This window comes from Anoplophora glabripennis, unplaced genomic scaffold, assembly GCF_000390285.2.
Source record: "Anoplophora glabripennis isolate ALB-LARVAE unplaced genomic scaffold, Agla_2.0 scaffold135, whole genome shotgun sequence".
Lineage (NCBI taxonomy): Eukaryota > Metazoa > Arthropoda > Insecta > Coleoptera > Cerambycidae > Anoplophora > Anoplophora glabripennis.
In genome coordinates this window covers 1,013,915-1,033,310 of record NW_019416236.1, presented here as the reverse complement: position 1 = coordinate 1,033,310, position 19,396 = coordinate 1,013,915, and the positions used below count along the sequence as shown (strand labels likewise).

General features: G+C 31.9%; 1 protein-coding gene across 3 annotated transcripts; it reads left to right on the top strand.

The window, feature by feature from the left end:
* The first annotated feature begins 1,655 nt into the window (after positions 1–1,655).
* On the top strand, positions 1,656–19,045 carry LOC108906680 (probable multidrug resistance-associated protein lethal(2)03659). Of its 3 annotated transcripts, XM_018710005.2 has the most exons (12): positions 1,656–1,711; positions 2,514–2,638; positions 12,691–12,902; positions 12,958–13,188; positions 13,585–14,015; positions 14,070–14,226; positions 14,287–15,585; positions 16,077–16,455; positions 17,142–17,292; positions 17,379–17,609; positions 17,737–18,248; positions 18,486–19,045. In XM_018710005.2, the coding sequence occupies exons 3-12, from the start codon at positions 12,814–12,816 to the stop codon at positions 18,945–18,947; spliced, it is 3,942 nt and encodes a 1,313-aa protein (XP_018565521.1). In that variant the 5' UTR covers positions 1,656–1,711; positions 2,514–2,638; positions 12,691–12,813; the 3' UTR covers positions 18,948–19,045. The 3 variants fall into 3 exon arrangements, with proteins under 3 accessions (XP_018565521.1, XP_018565522.1, XP_018565523.1); XM_018710006.1 differs by lacking the exons at positions 1,656–1,711; positions 2,514–2,638 and adding an exon at positions 6,978–7,049; XM_018710007.1 differs by lacking the exons at positions 1,656–1,711; positions 2,514–2,638; positions 12,691–12,902 and having other exon boundaries at positions 13,097–13,192.
* The last annotated feature ends 351 nt before the right edge of the window (positions 19,046–19,396 follow it).

Here is a 19,396-nt window from a genome sequence, read left to right as displayed (position 1 = left end):
AAAACATTATTTGAAAACTGCTCCGCCACACACTAATTTGAAGGCGTGCAAGGAATTCACTGTAGCTGCCTCTAGTCTCTTTTAAAGATATAGACTGTACAGCATCACTAATTCGTTGTTTTAGCTGCTCGATGTTATTGTCCAAAGGCCTGCTATACAAATCTGTTTAAGTCGGCCCACAAATATAAGTCCATGCTTGTTAAGTCTGGACAACGCGGGGGACAATGATATGGAGCATGCTGAATATCCAGCGATTGGGAAATGTGGTCTGTAACCAGGTCCTAACAGTTACAGTAGAATGCGCCGTCATGCTGAAAATAAAAACAATTTCTGTAGGTCAGTGGTAAATTATCCAATTCATTAGTAAAAAACGTTTGGAGCATATTCAGGTAGCTGTTGCCATTGCATGTATCTTCAAAGAAGTATGGTCCTATTATTCCGTAAAAGGATACTGCACACCAAACATTTACTTTTTTGAAATATTGTATAGCTGGTATTCTAAAATGAGGATTCTCGGTACAATATCGCACATGTTGTGAGGCAAAATCGAGACGTTTCGCTTCATCGCCTTCCTCTAAAGTGTGGTTCTGAATTGGTTTATAATCCAGAATTTTATTTTGTTTCAAATTTTTTTGTACGTGGGTCTTTTTCACAATTCCTAAGAATTATGTGCGTCTCCTCAGTGCCATGGTTGGATATTCATTCACTGACTGTAAAACTAGAACAGTAGCGACATCTTCATCATCATAGTTTTTCTATTGCCAAGGTGTTTTCCCAGTGACCCGGTTCTCGAAAATTTTTGAACTACTTTATGTAAAGACGACTGCACCACATGCACACCTGGGTATTTTTCATTGAAATCGTGAATAACTTGGCGATAACTGTTATCACCCTTACCGTAGCCTGTATTAATTACATACATTTTTTGCTGTAAAGTTAGCATTTATCCGATAATTAACTACTATTGGGTTTTTACAGTGACACAAGTGAAGAATAAAACGTCATTTTATTTACAACTTTCTATTTGAAATAAAAAAGTTTTTCCTCTTATTCACCCTAACCGCGCCGCGCACGTAAATATTTGTAAATAATCAAAGTAGGCCAATTTTTTCACAAATTGGAATTATATCGTATCTTTAAATTTGGAACAACTTTTCCTAGTGACACTTTTAATATTAAAAATAAAGGTAGTTTACTCTGGTGACATTTTCAGATTTTTTTAATTTCTGGACAACCCGTACATGAAATATTAAGTTTCACCATGGCAATCTCATTCTAAATTCAAGAAAAACTTTTTATCAATTGTGCCTTTTTTCCGTAAAATGTAAAATAAAAAAGTTTTTCCTCTCATTCACCCTAACCGCGATCATACTGAGATAATATTTATTCCTAACAAATATTCAACATTCAGTAGAAGCTGTGTGAATACGTAGTATATTTATTATAAATACCAAAAGACAAACATACAAATGTAGATACATTTTGAAAATAAAATTCTGAATCGTTTATATTAATTTATACTTTTAATTGCTGTTCTGTTCATGTAGCGCCATCTATATAAAATTTTTCCAATTATTCCTGTAGTCACAGTTGTCTGGTGAATAGCAGCAGTAGCAGGAATAGAACAACCTTGACAAACATTTGTTATATCGATCCGTCATGCGGTATGAAAACTGAAAGGTTTGTTGTGAGTGAATGAGTGTTATAACGAGTAAGTTAAATTTTGTATATATTTGCTGGTGTTTTCTATTACATTGTTTTGCATTATGATTAAAATATACGTTGTATACTTGTATAAATACGTTGTATAAATATTCGTGGGTATATACGTTGTATATACGTTGTAAATTCCGCAGAAACTAAATTTAACGTATATTATATTATTACTTTGTTTTGTCTCTGTTACACGACAGATAAAAATATATGCTTTGTTATAAAATGTTGCACATCTTCCCGGTAAGTGAAAAAGATATCACCCTGTATAAAACATCTTTTAGGACAGTAACTTTTGCAAGGCTTTTGCTTTGGGAATTTTTGCCATACTGAAAATTAAAAGATTTACTTAATGCCTAAATAAACTCCTGCAATACATAAAAACTTTCTCATTTAATTACAAGTGCCAAAATTTTGGATTACATTGAAGATTCACCACCGGAGATAATCCTGATTGTACAATGTACAAAAAGTTCAGTTGATCAGGCTTACCTTTACCATGTGTTCAAAATTATGTAAAAACTAAAACAATAGACAATAGTAGGCAACTCAGAAGAAAAATCAAATATTTTCCAGACAGCTTGTTTTTTATAAAATTAGAGTTATAATTAAGTCTTCTACTACCACATCAAATCGAGTCTCGTTTTGCATCTTCTCCTTTAAGAACATATATTGGCAACATTTCATCCAGTCTTCGACAGTAACTGATGAAAATTCTTCTGTTGAAATTTTCACAGCTTCTATTTTAAATAAAACATTTTTCTTTGCTACGTTTTTAACTTGAGCCTATATCATTTCAGTTGGACTTGTATGAGGATGGTAAGGTAGGAGCCTCAAAGCTACGTGCCCGTTTTCTTGGAATAAACTATCAAATTTGTAAACAATATGTTGTTTCCAAGCTTTTTAATAATGGTTTACACAAAAGGTACGTTTTCCCGAAAAGTTGTATTCCCCACATAATTTTTCTTCTATATAATTAATTCCAAGAAGTGACGCAGGGTTGTTTTTGCGTTCTATCTCAACAGATATCGTACGGAACTGTACAATAATTTATTTTGTAATACATTATTTTCATTGTCATTACGTGCTATTGCCCAATATTGTCTAATTTTATTTCATGAATAGGTACTCTAAATAGGTCTTTATATAAGACTAAATATTTAATCATGTATATTTATTTATTTAAAACTTAAATTAAACATTAACTGTAGATAACATTACTGTTTAATTTGATATCATGGATGAAAAAGATGATTTTGTGCACTGAAAAAGGTGGAAGAGTATTTAGTTACCAAAGCAGACAGATATTTCGCTATTATTTTTAGTACCAGTAGAAATTGTTTATTTTGATGTAGAGACAAATCAAATTTATTTAATACCAATGTAAGTATTTCAAGACAAATACTATAAATTATGGAAGTATAACAAACGCACAAATAAAGTTTAGGTATACAAATTTGCTAAATCTCTTATCTTGATTTTACAGGAATCTAAAATATTGTAAAACCATGAATTCGAATTCAAAAAGTGATTGATGAAGCATGTAGTTCTTTATTACATATTAATGAGACATTTTTAATTAACTTTATTGTAGTCTAGTTATTTTATCAGAAAAGTATTTATATGATGACAACAGATGATGGCAGAACATTAGGTTTATTTTTCTCGAAAGTAAAATCAGGATTATTATTTACTGAATTAAATAAAGTCGAAGTACAATGTGGTGTTTAGATATCCGCTAGCTTTTTCTTTTCTTCTTTAACTAAATCCTACAAAAAATATTTTTCATTATTCGTTAAGGTTAGTGATGACAGTTTTTGTACTTTCCTATTGTTCTGATATTTATTTTCATTCATCTTAACGTAATGTAGACGAGTTTAGAGTTACGTAATGAAATTTTTTATCTCCAGCTGTTGCCAGCTATCGTAGTAAATTAAACAAGAATATATAAATATTTACTTTTATATGGTGGATCAGTTGTTTCCAGGTATTGGTCTACTTCTGAATGCGGTTTTACAAAGAATTAATTCTTTTGGAAAGGTTAATTACATTGCTGTTTCTTTACCTGCTAAATATTCGAGTGTTTTTTAATATTTTCTATGGAAAAAAATTACAAAAATAGAGATTATTTTATATATATTTTTAAATTGGATACTTTGCCATATGTAAGCAAAATTTAATTAAGGTTTTAGGTGAGTCCGTACCCACGTGTTACGCACAACATTTTTGAGTATAAGTTAAAACGTAAATTATTAAATTGAGATTTTTAGAATGACAAATTTTTACAAATAATCTAGACACTGTAGTTTTTCCGGTGCTCTTTTTGATTTACGTTACAATCTTGTTTTCAAAGGAATGTGCCTACACAAGAAAATGATTATTGTCCGAAAAGAGAAATTTGGTGGACTAGTTTTAGCTCTCTTAACATAAATTCTGGAATGTATACGAAAACATGTAACATGTATCAGGACATTAAATTATTTCGCCTATAAAAAATGTACAACTCTAGTGTCTCAGTCTGTATTTAACTTCAAATGCATAATTTTGCTTGTGCAGGAGAAGCAAATCTCTTTCAGACTTGCCAATTTGCCATCTAAATGTCAAACCAATCTTATCTGTCATATAAAAACATAGAATAACTTAAGTGTATGTTACATGCAACTTGACAGAGAAACAATATTTAGTTCTAGTTCTTCTGCAGATGGTAAAATATTTAATTATACAGAGAAAAGTAAAATGCATCACAAATAAATATTTTCAGACAACATTTTTATTTCCTACTTCCTGTAATGTGTTCCATTTTGAGTAGCTGCTGTTATGATTTTGAAAAATGGGATTCGAACTCGATCAAAAGGATCAAAACGTACTATGAAAAAACTATCAAAATTATACGTTTATACTTGGTGTATTTCTTTACAATGAAGTTGCTCAAAATGAAACAAACTGTATGTTTTTTTTTGGGAGGGTCCAAACTATTATATTATTTTACCGCAACTTTATTAATATAACGCATTGCTAATTTATCTGCCCTCGTGACATACGATGCTAATGATCATGATTCAGAAATCCTATAATCTTTTAATGGGCAATTAAGTGATAATTTTTATTACTAGTAATTACTAATAACAATTCAAGTTCAATTTAATGTATTGTGCTTAAATTGGATTACATATGTAACTTTGGGAAGCGACATCTAATGATAAGTAGAATAACCAATCAAATACGTTAGGCTAGCGTTATTTTGACTGAGCATGAGTTAACAGTTCAATGGTGTTACTAACCGGCCTCATTAAATGCTAATAGTGAAATTTTGATGTTTTAAATTATCTGCAAACTTTTAATGTACTATTGAAATAATTATTTTTGCAACTATTTTCGTCACCAACTGAATATGCATTCAATTCTTACTAGCATTTTGGCATGAGTTACTTGTTTATAAAAAAATAGTGTTGTTTGTCACCTCGTTGTCGACAAATATACTTGGGGTTTTTACTACGAAGATTTATCTGAGTTTAGAACAACGGTCCAAATTTAAGGTTTTGTCCGAATTTAAGAAGGAAACGAGGAGGGTCAATAAGGCCGGTTTTCGGCTATATCAAAATTCATCCTAATCATATAGAATATATTTTTTGGAGCTTCAGAAACAATATTAAATCGATTCTAAGCAAAGCGGATACAACCCCCAACCCGAACATTAAAAAATGCTTAAAATTGTGATAAAACCATTTACATCTGATGTACCTACAGAATCATATAAATAATATTTTTCGGGCACAATTTAAGAAAAACATTTGTTTATAATCATAAAAGTAAACTTTATGAGACGTATAAATATGGGTTTATTACGTTATTAAGAGTTTTTGAGTGTTTTGGGAAGAGAGGTTTAATCCTTTTTGCCTAGAATCGATTTAATATTGTTGCTTTAGGTTAAAAAACTTATTCCATATGTTTAGGATCAATTTCTGATAGGGCGAAAACCTGAGTTAATGACCCTTCTACTTTAAATTTTCAAAAAAAATAAAATGTCTTAAATAATAAACAGATGTAGGTAGATTAAAATCTGTCACTATCACGACAACTCTTATATCTTTCTATCATTCTCAATTTGTTGCTCGTATACGATATGGTATATGGTATTATATTTTGGGGTTCTAGTTATATTAATAGAATATTTAAAATACAAGAAAAAGCTATTAGACTTACAGTTGGTGTATCACAAAGAACGTCATGAAAAAAATATTTTAAAAAGCTGAAATTGTTGACTTTGCCCTCTCTATTTATCTACGATGTCTTAATGTATGTTAAATATAATTTAAATTAGTTTACAATCAATGGAGATTTTCACAATTATAATACACGAGTCAGATCATCGCTAGTTGTCCCTGGGCATAACTTGTCACTGTATGAGAAGAATCCTATCTATGTTGGTATTAAGTTATATAATAAGCTTCCCCCAGAAATAAAAAAACATACAGAGCATGCAGTTGTTTTAAAAAAATTTGAAAAAATATCTATTATAGAACGTTTTTTATAGCACTCATGAATTTCTTAGATATGCGTAAATTGTTATAATTGTACCCCACTAATTAGGTATATTTTATTTATTCGTTTTTTCTATGTTTTAAATATTTCTTTTAATGAATTCTGGAATAAAAATTGTTATTATTATATCGCAATATGACCAGGCATTCAAAAAAGCTTTAAAATTTATCAAAGGTGGGAAATTGTCTTTAAGATTGACTGCTGAGCAACATGGCGTTTCGAAACATTATTCCACGAATACATTCTTCGAAATACTCGGGACCGGTGAGGCGGTTTCCTCAGAAACTGACAAAAACAACTCGATTGAGGGAATATTAGGTCGTCCGAATTTAATCCCTAACTTTAGATAGTAATAATTAAAAAAAAAGGTGAAATATTTTTAACATTCAGCAAAGTTACATTTATTCCGCTTGCTCAATTTTGCCCAATAAATGAAATATTGAATCCATCAATAGAATTTTACATGCAAGTTTTGTTAATAATTATTTGGGATTACACACTTTTACGGTACAAAAAATGTCTCCATAATTTAAATAGTAAATGTAGATGGTTGTATTTCATTTAGTGAATCTAAACTCGATGAATGGACGAAATTCTACGTGTGTGAACTGATTACATATGTATATTATTATAAAAAATAACTTCTGATAATGTTAATTGCGTCACTTCGATAACATAGGTATATATCATACCAACAACTAGGTACATTTTCAATCAGTTCGCTTCCTCGCGTAGGTGAACATCAGCAGCCTTTGTGTTTAATAGACTTTCAGGGGGAAAAACAAAATATCAAGGTAATACCATTAATTACACTTAATTAATTCAATATTCTCTAATTTCGGAAATTTTTAATTTCCTTTTACAAGTACCTGAATGACGGAACAATTGTTGCTTATATAACATCATCACTAAAAATATATTAAAATTATATTAAACAAAGAAATGTCGAATTGTCAACTTTTGTTACTTAATTTATTTTTTAAGATTATTATACAGGGTGTTCAGAATAAACTTGATTGTACTTCAAGCTACGTTAGTACAACTTTACTTTCTTAGAAAGCCGTAGGCCTTTAGAATTTTTTTTTTTTGAGTACATATTTGTATACATACATTTAATAATTACATTTATTGTAGGTATGTATATATTGTCAATAAATATATATACAGGGTGATTCATTAACTATGGGAAAATCGAGAGCTGAAGATACTGCCTTCTGAAAGTTGATAGTTTCGGAAATACAGGGTGTTGAAAGTAAAAATTTTAAATCGTTTTTTGCGATTATTCTGAAAATATGTAGGTTAGGAACTAACCGACGAATAAGATGCGTGTTGTAAATTCAGCGTTGCTGACGACCAATTTTACCGAAAATTTAGTTAATAACTTTTTACCCTGTATGTTTAACATGAAACTTGGTTCAAAACCTGAAAGAGCAATAATCTTTCCATTAATTATGTACTCTTGTTTCATTTCGGTATCTCGATACGTTTTCGAGAAAAATAGATTTAACGAACACTATATTTTGATAATACGAGAAGGTAATAGCGAAACAAACTAAGTGTTTCTTCATGTTATTACAACAATTAACAATAAAACAAATGTAATACCTACGTAATAATGATTTAAAGTAATTGTCCGAAGAATCCACCGTTGACACTGATACACTTTACACAACGTTTTCTGAGAGATCTTCGAGTTTGAAACAACATATTGGGATTGCATCTGACTTCGTTGGCAGCGATTTATATTCTTTGCGACTAGTCTTCATACGAACCAATAGATTCTTTGTAAACGATATCATTCATTCGAGGCCAAATAGAAAAATTAAGTCTGGTCTTCTGGGTGGCCAAGCAAAAATGCTTTCACGACTTGAAGAAGTTCTACTTTATTTAAGAAGAGACATGTGGTTCATGCACGACGGAACTCCACCGTATTTTTCTCGGCCAGTGCGTGCATATTTAAATGTAGTTTTTCCAAATCGCTGGAAGCATTTTTGCTTGTCCACCCAGAAGTCCGGACTTCAATCCTCTTGATTTTTCTTTTTGATCTTGAATGAAAGATATAGTTTACAAAGAATCTATTGGTTCGTGTGAAGAGTTGTGCCAAAGAATACGAATCGCTGCCAGCAAAGTCAGACGCAATCCCAATATGTTGTTTCAAACCTGAAGATATCTCAGAAAACGTTGTGTAAAGTGTATCAGTGTCAACGGTGGGTTCTTCAAACAATTATTACTTTAAGGTGGCCATATCCCTGACCGAGAAATAGTCAAATTTACGGTGTTTTTAGGTACTGAAATCTTGAAAAATAAAACGTGTAGAACAAAAGTAAGCACACAAATAAAATCCTTGACGTTCTGTTTATTCATTGTTACTATTTAAATTTACTCAAATAAAATAATAACTAAAAAAAGCGTTTGTAAAACATGCGTTTGCCGTTATCCTAACCCCGCATTTTAAGAATTATTTTCACGTACTTATAAATAAAAGTAAACAATTTTATATGTAGGACTAAGCAAGTAAATATTATAAGAATATTTACATGTGGAGTTGGATATAAAAAAGTTAGTATTTTCGTAGATTTCAGTACTAAAACCTTGATGGTTTGATCGTTTTTTGCACCTGTTATTTCGTTTTACTGCGGCGTCTTTGAAAATACCCAGATGGCATGATATAACATTCCCATTATTTGATAAGTTTAGATTATTCAGTTATTAAATGTTTGAAATTATTATTTAAAGAAAATGGCGCCCTTAAATTATTATTACGCATTGCATTTGTTTTATCATTAATTGTTGTAATAGCATGAAGAAACACTTTGTTTCGCTTTTAATTTCTCGTATTATCAAAATATAGTGTTAAATCGATTTTTCTCGAAAACGGATCAAGATACCGAAATGAAACAAGAGTACATAATTAATGGAAAAATTATTGCTCTTTTAGGTTTTGAATTAAGTTTCATATCAGACATACAGGGTAAAAAATTATTAACTGAATTTTCGGTAAAATTGGTCGTAAATGGCGCCCTCTATGACTAACGCTGAAATTGCAACACACATCTTTTTCGTCGCTTAAAAAAATATTGTTTCACAAATTTTCAAGTTCCTAACCTACATAGTTTCAAAATAATCGCAAAAAAAAAACGATTTAAAATTTTTACTTTCAACACCCTGTATTTCCGAAACTATCAACTTTCGGATAAGGCATATTTGCGCCAATGGTCGCCATTTCACGTGTAGTATCTTCAGCTCGATTTTCCCATTGTTAATGAACCACCCTGTATATTCAAGCAGTTGAATTTTGAATTTAAATTTTTTATTTAAGATCTGACAACGTAGCATTCTGTTTTTCTTTCAGAATTTAGAAATACACGTCCTATATTAGTGTTGACAGTTTAAATTCGTTTCTTTGTATGTTTTCATAGTTATAGATATCATCTGGTGTTTATTCCACTATTACTTATTTTTTCAGTATTTGTGACCAAGTAATATGAAACACATCTTTCACCCTTTAAGAAAATAATTTTAACGGTATTATTTTCCTTCTCCAAAATATTGCTCGAACTACATTGAATTATATAATAAATAATATCTCTACTCCTCATTCTAACCACGAGAATTAGCCCAGAAGTCGGAAACTTGCGCGGGAGAGGAGGCGGCATATTATTATTAAGCAAGCCGCATTTGCGCCCAGGAACGACTTATTTATTATTTAAGGGGTTGGTCAAATGCCAACCGGTGTCAATCTCTCACATTGACCCAAGCCAACATTCTTCCACCCTACCATATCTGCACAGAGGGTGCCAATCCTTCGTATAAGCATAGCTAATCTACGGTCTACCGGCCGCGAAAATCGAACCCGGGCAGAATTAGCACACATCGATTTAAGTACTAACGCCGACCGATGATCGCAAATTTTTTATTTCTCTAGTCTCGCTTTTAAGTACAATTTTTGCCCTCATTCTAATAGAAAACAAAAAACTATTTTATAATGAAATTACTTTGTGAACTTACATCCTTGTTGGCTACAAATACTAAAAGAGGAAAGTCAGTAATAATTTAATAAACATCATATTATGATATTTCTAGCTATAGAGACAGACATATGCAATGTCAAAACTAATTTAAAACAAAGTGTCAGTCCAAGATTGATTTTCGGAACATCAACGAATTTCAGTGATGCGTATTTTGTATTTTCTACTTGTATGTTTTCTTCATTGAGAGGTTTTTTAGGCAACTCTATTTTAAAAAAAAATAACCTCCGATTAAACTTTGGGGGAACGGCTTATTTAATTATTTATGTATCCAAAAATCTAAATCTATCCCACAAATAAATAACTTCAAACAGTAACAATTGAAGAAACGGAAAAGAGAATACAGTATTTGTTAAAATAGAATTCCAAACAAAGAAGAAGTTCACGTTATCGGAACTACTGTAATGGCAGGAGCGTGCTTTGAAATTTTCCGTAACTGAAAAGCACAGTATGCACTGCAAGCTGCTACGGTGAACGCCACGCCGCCTCGGGTGTCGCATGCGGTCAATTCAAATATCGTACGGACCCTATTCACTACTTATGCGTTTCAAATATTTAGAACGACCTTGGCATTACTTTTAGAAATACTTTCTCTTTCTATATCACCTGTCATTATAAATGTGTAGTTTATCATCAAATTAGCTACTTATTATTTTCAATTAGCATAGGTTTGAAGATACTATTGATGCATTACTTAAAGTACAGATAGCGAAATAGATATATATATATATATATATATATGCCATGTTGTTTTAGATATATGTAAGTTTTGATGTTAATCTGCCCAATACTTGAGAAGATTATAATATATCTAGATTGTTATATCATAGAGGTTGTTTATAAAACCAATGGTTAGAGATAATATTATGTGGCTGAAAACACGAATTCAGATTCGGGAAACGAATTTTTATAGTAGACCAGTTCACCAATTTTTGCAGTAGAAAAACTGAAAACCAGTTCTAAAATACATTTTGCATCTGTTCCTTATTTTTGAAGAAAAATTCGAATTTTACAATATTCACAACGTTACTTTTTTTTTGGCCGCGGTTTTCACCTTGTTTTCAAATGTCAATTTAAATATTATTTACTAATAGTGTATACCCCGCTATCAGTCGCTTATTTTCTTCCACAAATCTCGAATACCTACTTATTGAGCACTCTAGTCCACAAATCGTTTCCACAAGCTTTAAGTAATTACAAAACTAACCCAAAAGCATTTGCTGTATATTCGAAAAAAATATATTTTTTGACGACATTCATAATGGATGAATATTAAAAAAAAGGTATATACAACGCTCCACCAGATATAGTACGGCTCAAAATAAGTCGATTTAACCAAACTTGCCTTTGTCCAAAAATTGATAATAACGAAGCTGCAGGGTGCCAAAGTTGAAAAAATAAATAACATTTTCGTTAATATCTTTCGACTACTTTGAGCTAATTTCGTGAAATTTCGTAGATATCGGAGGGATTTTTGGTGTGAGAAATACGAATTTATCGACGATTTCGTTGTATCTTCTAGAGAGCGCCACAAGCAACCATTAGGACTTAGGGCACATTTAAATTGTCAAAACCTTTTAGTGCCACGGTAAAATAACTTTTAATCAATTTTTTTTATACATTTACAAATTTAAATGCCTTTTTGTCGAAAACGGTTTAGAGATGTTAGTAACATATACCGTTTTTAAGTAGAAAAGTTGGGGGAAGAGATTTTTTCAGCTCAAAGTCAAATACCTACACCGTAACACAAAAAGTTTTAAGAGTTTAAATACGTTTTAGTGGTCTCTTGTGGCACCTTCTAGAAATTACAACAAAATTGTCAATAAATACGAATTTATCATCCCGAAAATCCTCGGATACGAAATTTTACGAAATTAGCTCAAAGTAATCGAAAAATGTTAAGGGAAATGTCACTTTTTCACCCTGTATCTCCATTATTATTATTTTTTGGACTAAGGCGCGTTTAGTTATTATCGACTTATTTTGTACATACCCTGTATACATAACAAAGTATTAAAGTATATTATTTTATCTTTACCCTCTCAAAAAATTGAATATTCTACAAATATGACTGTTACAGATTCAAATTGACACTGAAATTTATTTATGTCCTAAGGAATCATAAGAATAATAAAAACGGAAAAATTTAGAGGCTACGAGGGTCAATTACAGTAACAAAAATATATGCAGCTACTCATAATCTCCATACCTTTTCAAGAATATTACCATCGTATTTTGCTTGAACTTTAGCGGTATATTAATGGCTAAATAACACCGAGGCCTGCGATTTAGTAGACGACAATTAAATATGTCGCAAGCTTCATGCCAAAATGTAGTTTGTCTTGATGCCATTAATTGAAACAGGCTTGACAAATACGTTTTTTGACATTATATTTTTTTATTTCAGAAATTACCACCACTTTAGAAAACTAATATAAATTCGAAACTAAATTATTCTGCATATGAACTAATTGCTTAAATAAAGGCAGATAAGAATATTTATAACAGTTACTAATTTAAATTAGTGCCAATGGAAGAAACAAAGTACTCTCCAGAAAATATTAGTAAAAAGAAGCATCCACTACAGAGGGCGAACATAGTATCAAAAATATGTTTTTGGTAAGTCATCAAATAATATTAGTAGACACACCATTAAAATATGTCTTTCTTTCAGTTGGCTGTTACCTTATTTTGTCAAGGGATTCAAAAAGGAGCTTACGGAAGATGACATGTATGATACACTGAGTTCCCATGAGTCTAGCATGTTGGGCGACAAGTTACAGGAAGCCTGGAGCCTCGAGGAAAACAAAAAAAATCCTTCATTGTGGAGGGCAATGCTTAGAGTTTTTGGGATTGAGTTATTCCTATATGCGATCTTCTTTATGTTTACAGAATTCATAGTAAAGTAGGTAATAATTGTTCTATATTGTCGGAGACAGACTGGAATCTAAAATAAAACATAAAGTAGTGCAGGTTAAGGTAAAATTAATTTAAGAAGATGTAAACAGTTCTAATTGTTTAGTGAGGACAAGAGAGAAACCGTTTTCATTTTTCAATATACAAAATTTTTAATACACAATTCTGCTTTAACGTTAACTTTGTATGTAAAAGACGAAGAATTGAAAATGGTTGGATTAAGATAAATTTATATGCTTATATGGCGCGGTTGTTTATTGCCTTATTTTAAAATATGTTAATTTTTTGTGGTAACAATTTTGTCCTATTGTATTGTTTCTAAATGTACGTAATGGTTTAAGAAATATTTATTTATGATAATTATAACTTAACTTATTTATTTTAGATTGTCTCAGCCCTTGATAATCTCGAAATTCCTCACTTATTACGAACCAAATCAAACGGATATGACCAAGGACGAAGCCTGCTGGTATGCAGCTCTCTTGATTTTCGTCATATTGGTAAAGGTCCTGCTAACGCACACTTATCTGCTTCAAACCCTGCAGTTGTCAATGAAGATAAGAGTGGCCACTTGCTCCTTGATTTATAGAAAAGCGTTAAAACTAAACAAGTCTGCTCTGGCCGAAACCACAATTGGGCAGATGGTTAACCTGCTCTCAAATGATGTTTCTAGATTTAATTCTGCGACACAGCATGTCAATTATTTGTGGATGTCTCCTCTCGAAACTGTCATAGTCATGTATTTACTGTATATTAATGTAGGAGTCACAGGATTGGCAGGAACATTTTTCTTATTATTGTTCATTCCTTTTCAGAGTAAGTATTCTCAATTTAAATTAACTTAATATATTTTGCAATCTTCTTTTACAGCGTATATGGGTAAAAAGACTTCGCAGTATAGACTGAGGACAGCCATACGCACAGACGAAAGAGTACGTTTGATGAGTGAAATAGTAAATGGTATACAAGTCATCAAAATGTATACATGGGAGAAGCCTTTTGCTAAATTGGTGGAAATATGTAGAAAGTAAGATATCTTGAAGTATTTCATTATTTTGAGAACTTATACATTCAATTTTTTTTTCAGAAAGGAAATGCAGCAAATTTGCTCCAGCGGAACGATCAGAGGGATTACCATGTCATTCAATTTAGCATTGAGCAGAGCGGCTATTTGTATATGTATATTAACGTATGTCTTAACAGGAAATGTAATCAATGCTACATACGCCTACACGGTTTCGTCGTATTATGCAACATTGCGTCAGGTTGTAACAAAAGCCTTCCCAAAAGCGGTAACGCAACTCGCTGAAACCAAAGTTTCAGTGTCTAGAATTAGGAAATTTTTAGTCTATGAAGAAATACAGAACAATTCTCAGTTTAATACTGTTGAAGATGCTAAACACCCTAAAATCCAGAACGGTGGGATAAATAATTTAAAGACAAATACGTCTCCTGGTGTACATTTGAGAAATGTATCGGTAAAATGGAACAAGTCCCTACCCGACAATACTTTGGAAAAAATCACTTTTGACGCTAACTCTAAACAATTAGTGGCTATCATAGGACCTGTAGGAGGCGGTAAAACCACTCTTCTCCACGCCATCTTAAAAGAATTGCCTCCTGTGGAGGGTACAGTCAGAGTGGAAGGATCCTTGTCATACGCCTCCCAAGAGCCATGGCTCTTCGGTGGAAGCGTCAGACAAAACATTGTTTTCGGTCAAGAATTTATCGCAAAGAAATACGAGGAAGTGGTAAGGGTATGTGCCTTAGAAAGAGATTTTACTCTTTTGCCACATGGAGATCAAACTCTTGTCGGGGACAGGGGCACCACCCTTAGTGGAGGACAGAGGGCTCGTATTAACCTTGCCAGAGCGGTGTACAAGGAAGCAGATATCTATTTACTGGACGATCCTCTATCAGCTGTGGATACTCACGTAGGGAGACAGCTGTTCGACGACTGCGTTTGTGGATACCTGAAAGACAAGTGCGTGGTACTAATAACGCACCAACTCCAATATCTTAGAAAGGTGGAAACTATTTACTTAATCGACGATGGCAAGGTTTACGCGTCGGGATCGTATACGGACTTACAAACTTGTAATAATGAATTCATAAAACTACTTACAAGTAATAATAAAGAAGACGATGAACAAAATTTTTCAGTTGATAGAAAATCCAAACAAATGAACGATACAAAACAAAAAGAAAATAATATAGGAGCGCCCGTTCAAGAAAAAGAACAGAGAAGCGTTGGAGATATTTCTTGGAATGTTTATAGGAGTTACTTACGGGCTGGAGGAAGTTGGTTTAAAATAGCGATGCTCGTATTTGCCCTTATTATGTCGCAGGTTGCTGCCAGTGCAACAGATTATTTTGTGAATATATGGTAAATGTTTTATTAGTTTTAATTTTTATTTTCAAGATAGTATTTATTCTGTAGATTGCTTATTCACTAAAAGCAGTTCAAACTAGGATTAAAAACAGCTTATTAATTTATTTTCCACAACAGTCGTTTTATCATGTTACAATTTAACTGGTTATGGACATATTTTTGAGACTAATAATCCACTAGGGTCTTTAATACATAAAATACATACATAACAATATAACACTAGCTATGATAGGTAAAAATTAATTTTCAATATATTTAGTTAAAAATTCAAATCATATTATTTGATAACGTGACATCTTTGAACAAATCATACCTTTAATTTTAGTACCTACTTAATTTTTTTTCCATTGTGTTTAGTTCTATTTTGCATTCGTGTACTATTAAGATAAATGGCACCTGTGAAAAGCTTAAACCATCGAACAAAAGCGTGTACCATTTTAATTTGTTGATAATACCAATACCTACTTACCTTTTTTAATTTTTAGGGTCAATTTGGAACAATGGAGGCTAACACAGAACAATGCAACTCTCAACGATACCTATGCAGAAAATCCAGAAGCATCAACTTGGCAAGATTCCTTTCAAACAGTATTAGATCTTATTTTAACAGAAGACAGCTCAGTGATTATATATATCTGTCTGGTTATAGGAACAATAGTTGTGGCTATAATGAGATCAATTGCTTTCTTTAGATACTGCGTTGTTGCTTCCATTAAACTACACAATCTTATGTTTGATAAAATCGTATATGCCCCTATGAGATTCTTCAACATAAATCCGCCAGGAAGGATTCTTAATAGATTTTCGAAAGACATAGGCGCTTTGGACGAATTATTGCCATTATCTCTTTTAGATACTTTGGAAGTAAGTACCATTAATAAAATAATCAGTTTCATTGATATGATAATATGTAATTTACTAATTTTTGCTAAAACTAAAACAAACATTTTTAACATTAATATTGAAACATCGCTGATTGAATATAATTTTAGAGACAATAACAAATATAGAATACTACATCGATGTTTTTTAATACATGTTAGCTTGTTTAGTTTATTTTTCGAAATATTAGTCTTGTTTATTTGCAGGATATATTATCTAGGACCAAATATATTTCCAAGTTCTCATAAACAAACAATTCCTCTTTGAGGATCGTTCTTAAATTAGAAAGGTATGGTGCAAAAAGGTAGAAAATATGTAAGGTCACCTGATATTAATTTTGTGTAATATTCACCAAATATTTTGCAATATGATTAAAGTTGTTAGTGTATACGTATACACTAACGTTATGTGACTAAAAAGAAAATATTTGTTCATATATTTATATAAGCACCTATTATAAAATATCCCAGAAACAAATTTTGTTCATGAAGAGTATAGTTTGTACGTTAACATTCTCTTTTATTTTATCTCTGGAGCAAGATGTTTGGTGAATTGAATATCTATAAAAAATATTAACAAAAAGCGTTAATAGTTAACGTTTAATAGTTAACTGTTAATAGTAATTTTTACTCGCAAATAGTAACTACAATGATATCATTTATTTTCAGACTGCCCTAAATGTTGCGGCAATTACCATTGTTATTGGATCTCTTAATCCATGGATTTTACTACCCACTGTTGTAATTTTGATTATATTTTACTATCTGAGGATAGTGTTTTTGGCAACCAGTAGAGCTGTGAAACGAGTGGAAGCAACTAGTAAGTTTCAAATAATATGTTTACCGAGTTAAAGTTTTGAAATTTTTTATACATTTTGACCTAAAGCGTTTGTATATTTTTTTCAGCACGCAGTCCTATCTACACACATTTGTCCGCATCGTTGCAAGGATTAACCACTATTAGAGCTTTCGGAGCGCAGGAGATCTTGAAAAGGGAATTCGACAATTACCAAAATAAAAACACATCTCCGTACTACATATTTGTCGCAGCAAATAGAACTTTTGGGTTCTGGTTGGATTTTCATTGTGTTGTTTACATTGCACTTGTAACTATCAGCATTCTGTTTATTGAGAAAGGTATGTACAAATGTTTAAATTGAGCAGAAAACATTATGAAAAGTTTTTGTGAGAAAACTATTTATTCTTTCATTAAAAAAATAATATCAATGAACTGTTAAATATAAATACAATTTATCTATTTCAGAAATATTTGGTGGAAATGTAGGTTTAGCCCTTACCCAATCCATTAGCCTTACTGGCATGTTTCAATGGGGTGTTAGGCAGTGGAGTGAGCTAGAGAATAACATGACTTCGGTGGAGAGAGTTCAGGAGTATACCGAAGTTACTCCAGAAAAAGATGAAGCAACCAAAACCTTGCCTAGACTTTGGCCAGAAGAAGGTACTATAAAGTTCATAAAAATGTGCTTAAGATACAGTCCAGAAGATGACTTTGTTTTGAAAGACCTCAACTTTGAAATTAAATCAAATGAGAAGATAGGCATTGTTGGAAGAACAGGCGCAGGAAAGTCATCCCTTATATCAGCATTATTTCGTCTTACAAGCATAGAAGGAAGCATAGTAATTGACAAAGTAGATACTAAGGATATTCCTTTAAATATCTTGAGGTCAAAGATTTCCATTATACCCCAGGAACCTGTATTATTCTCAGGAACACTTAGGAAAAACTTAGATCCTTTTGACGAGTATAATGATGAGGTATGTATAATACTATCATACTACTCATACTTGATTATGATTGATAAGTTTAATCAAAACAGAAATATTGCAAACCAGAAGTGAATGACTTTTTCAACATTGCTCTTGATCTGCATTTAAGAAATAAACTACATTTGAATCAATCTTTTTCATCTTCTTTGGTCAATAATTTTCCTATGCTACTATATACTATATTTAGAAACATACCTATGGTAATAATTTTATGAATGATTTTAGGTTCTGTGGAACGCACTGGACGAAGTAGAACTGAAAAATGCGGTGTCCAGTCTTGCCGCTGGTTTAGACAGCAAAATGTCGGAAGGGGGATCAAACTTCAGTGTTGGACAGAGGCAATTACTGTGCTTGGCAAGGGCCATAATTCGCAACAACAAAATCCTTGTACTGGATGAAGCCACTGCCAATGTAGATCCCCACACAGACGGACTGATTCAAACCACAATCAGAAGAAAATTTGCCAGTTGTACAGTGCTGACTATTGCTCACAGATTACACACAATTATGGATTCAGATAAAGTTCTGGTTATGGACGCCGGACGAGCTGTTGAATTCGATCAGCCCTACAAGCTATTACAAAATCCTAGGGGTGTGTTTTATGGACTTGTTAGGCAGACCGGAGCTGGTATGGCGGAAAACTTAATGTCCATAGCAGAAGAAAACTATAAAAATTTAGCTCAATAGTCTTTACTGAATTTATATTTTGTATCTACTTTTGTAGCATATTGGTCCCTTATTCTGCAACATGTATCTGTAAAAATAAAATGATTTTTTTTACTTAACTGACTTTTTATTAGCCAAATAGATTTTAAAACAATCAAATTGAAAATTGTTTTGCACAAGCTATTTACTACATAGTAATTGCAGCATTCGTAACTATCTCAGAAAGTACTACTAAAAGTTAACCTAAAAATTTGGAGGTATCATTTTAAACTTAGTTGTAGTAATATATAATAGTCCACAGTACAGCCCCCCCTGGAAAGTTGATTACCACATACTTTATAACTCGTGAGGAGCTTCGTTTTGACGAGTCTACCACACTTTTCCTCTGTGACTTTTCTCGATTCCTCCGCTTTTCCACTCGGAAAAGTCCAAAAACATGGCAATTTCCCGGGGTCTTGAAAACTCAAGAC

Coding starts and splice junctions, on each gene's coding strand:
- LOC108906680 (XM_018710005.2), top strand. CDS start 12,814: ATGGAAGAAACAAAGTACTCTCCAGAAAATATTAGTAAAAAGAAGCAT. Junction 12,903..12,957: donor GTATCAAAAATATGTTTTTG/GTAAGTCATCAA, acceptor TCTTTCTTTCAG/TTGGCTGTTACCTTATTTTG. Junction 17,610..17,736: donor CATTCTGTTTATTGAGAAAG/GTATGTACAAAT, acceptor TATCTATTTCAG/AAATATTTGGTGGAAATGTA.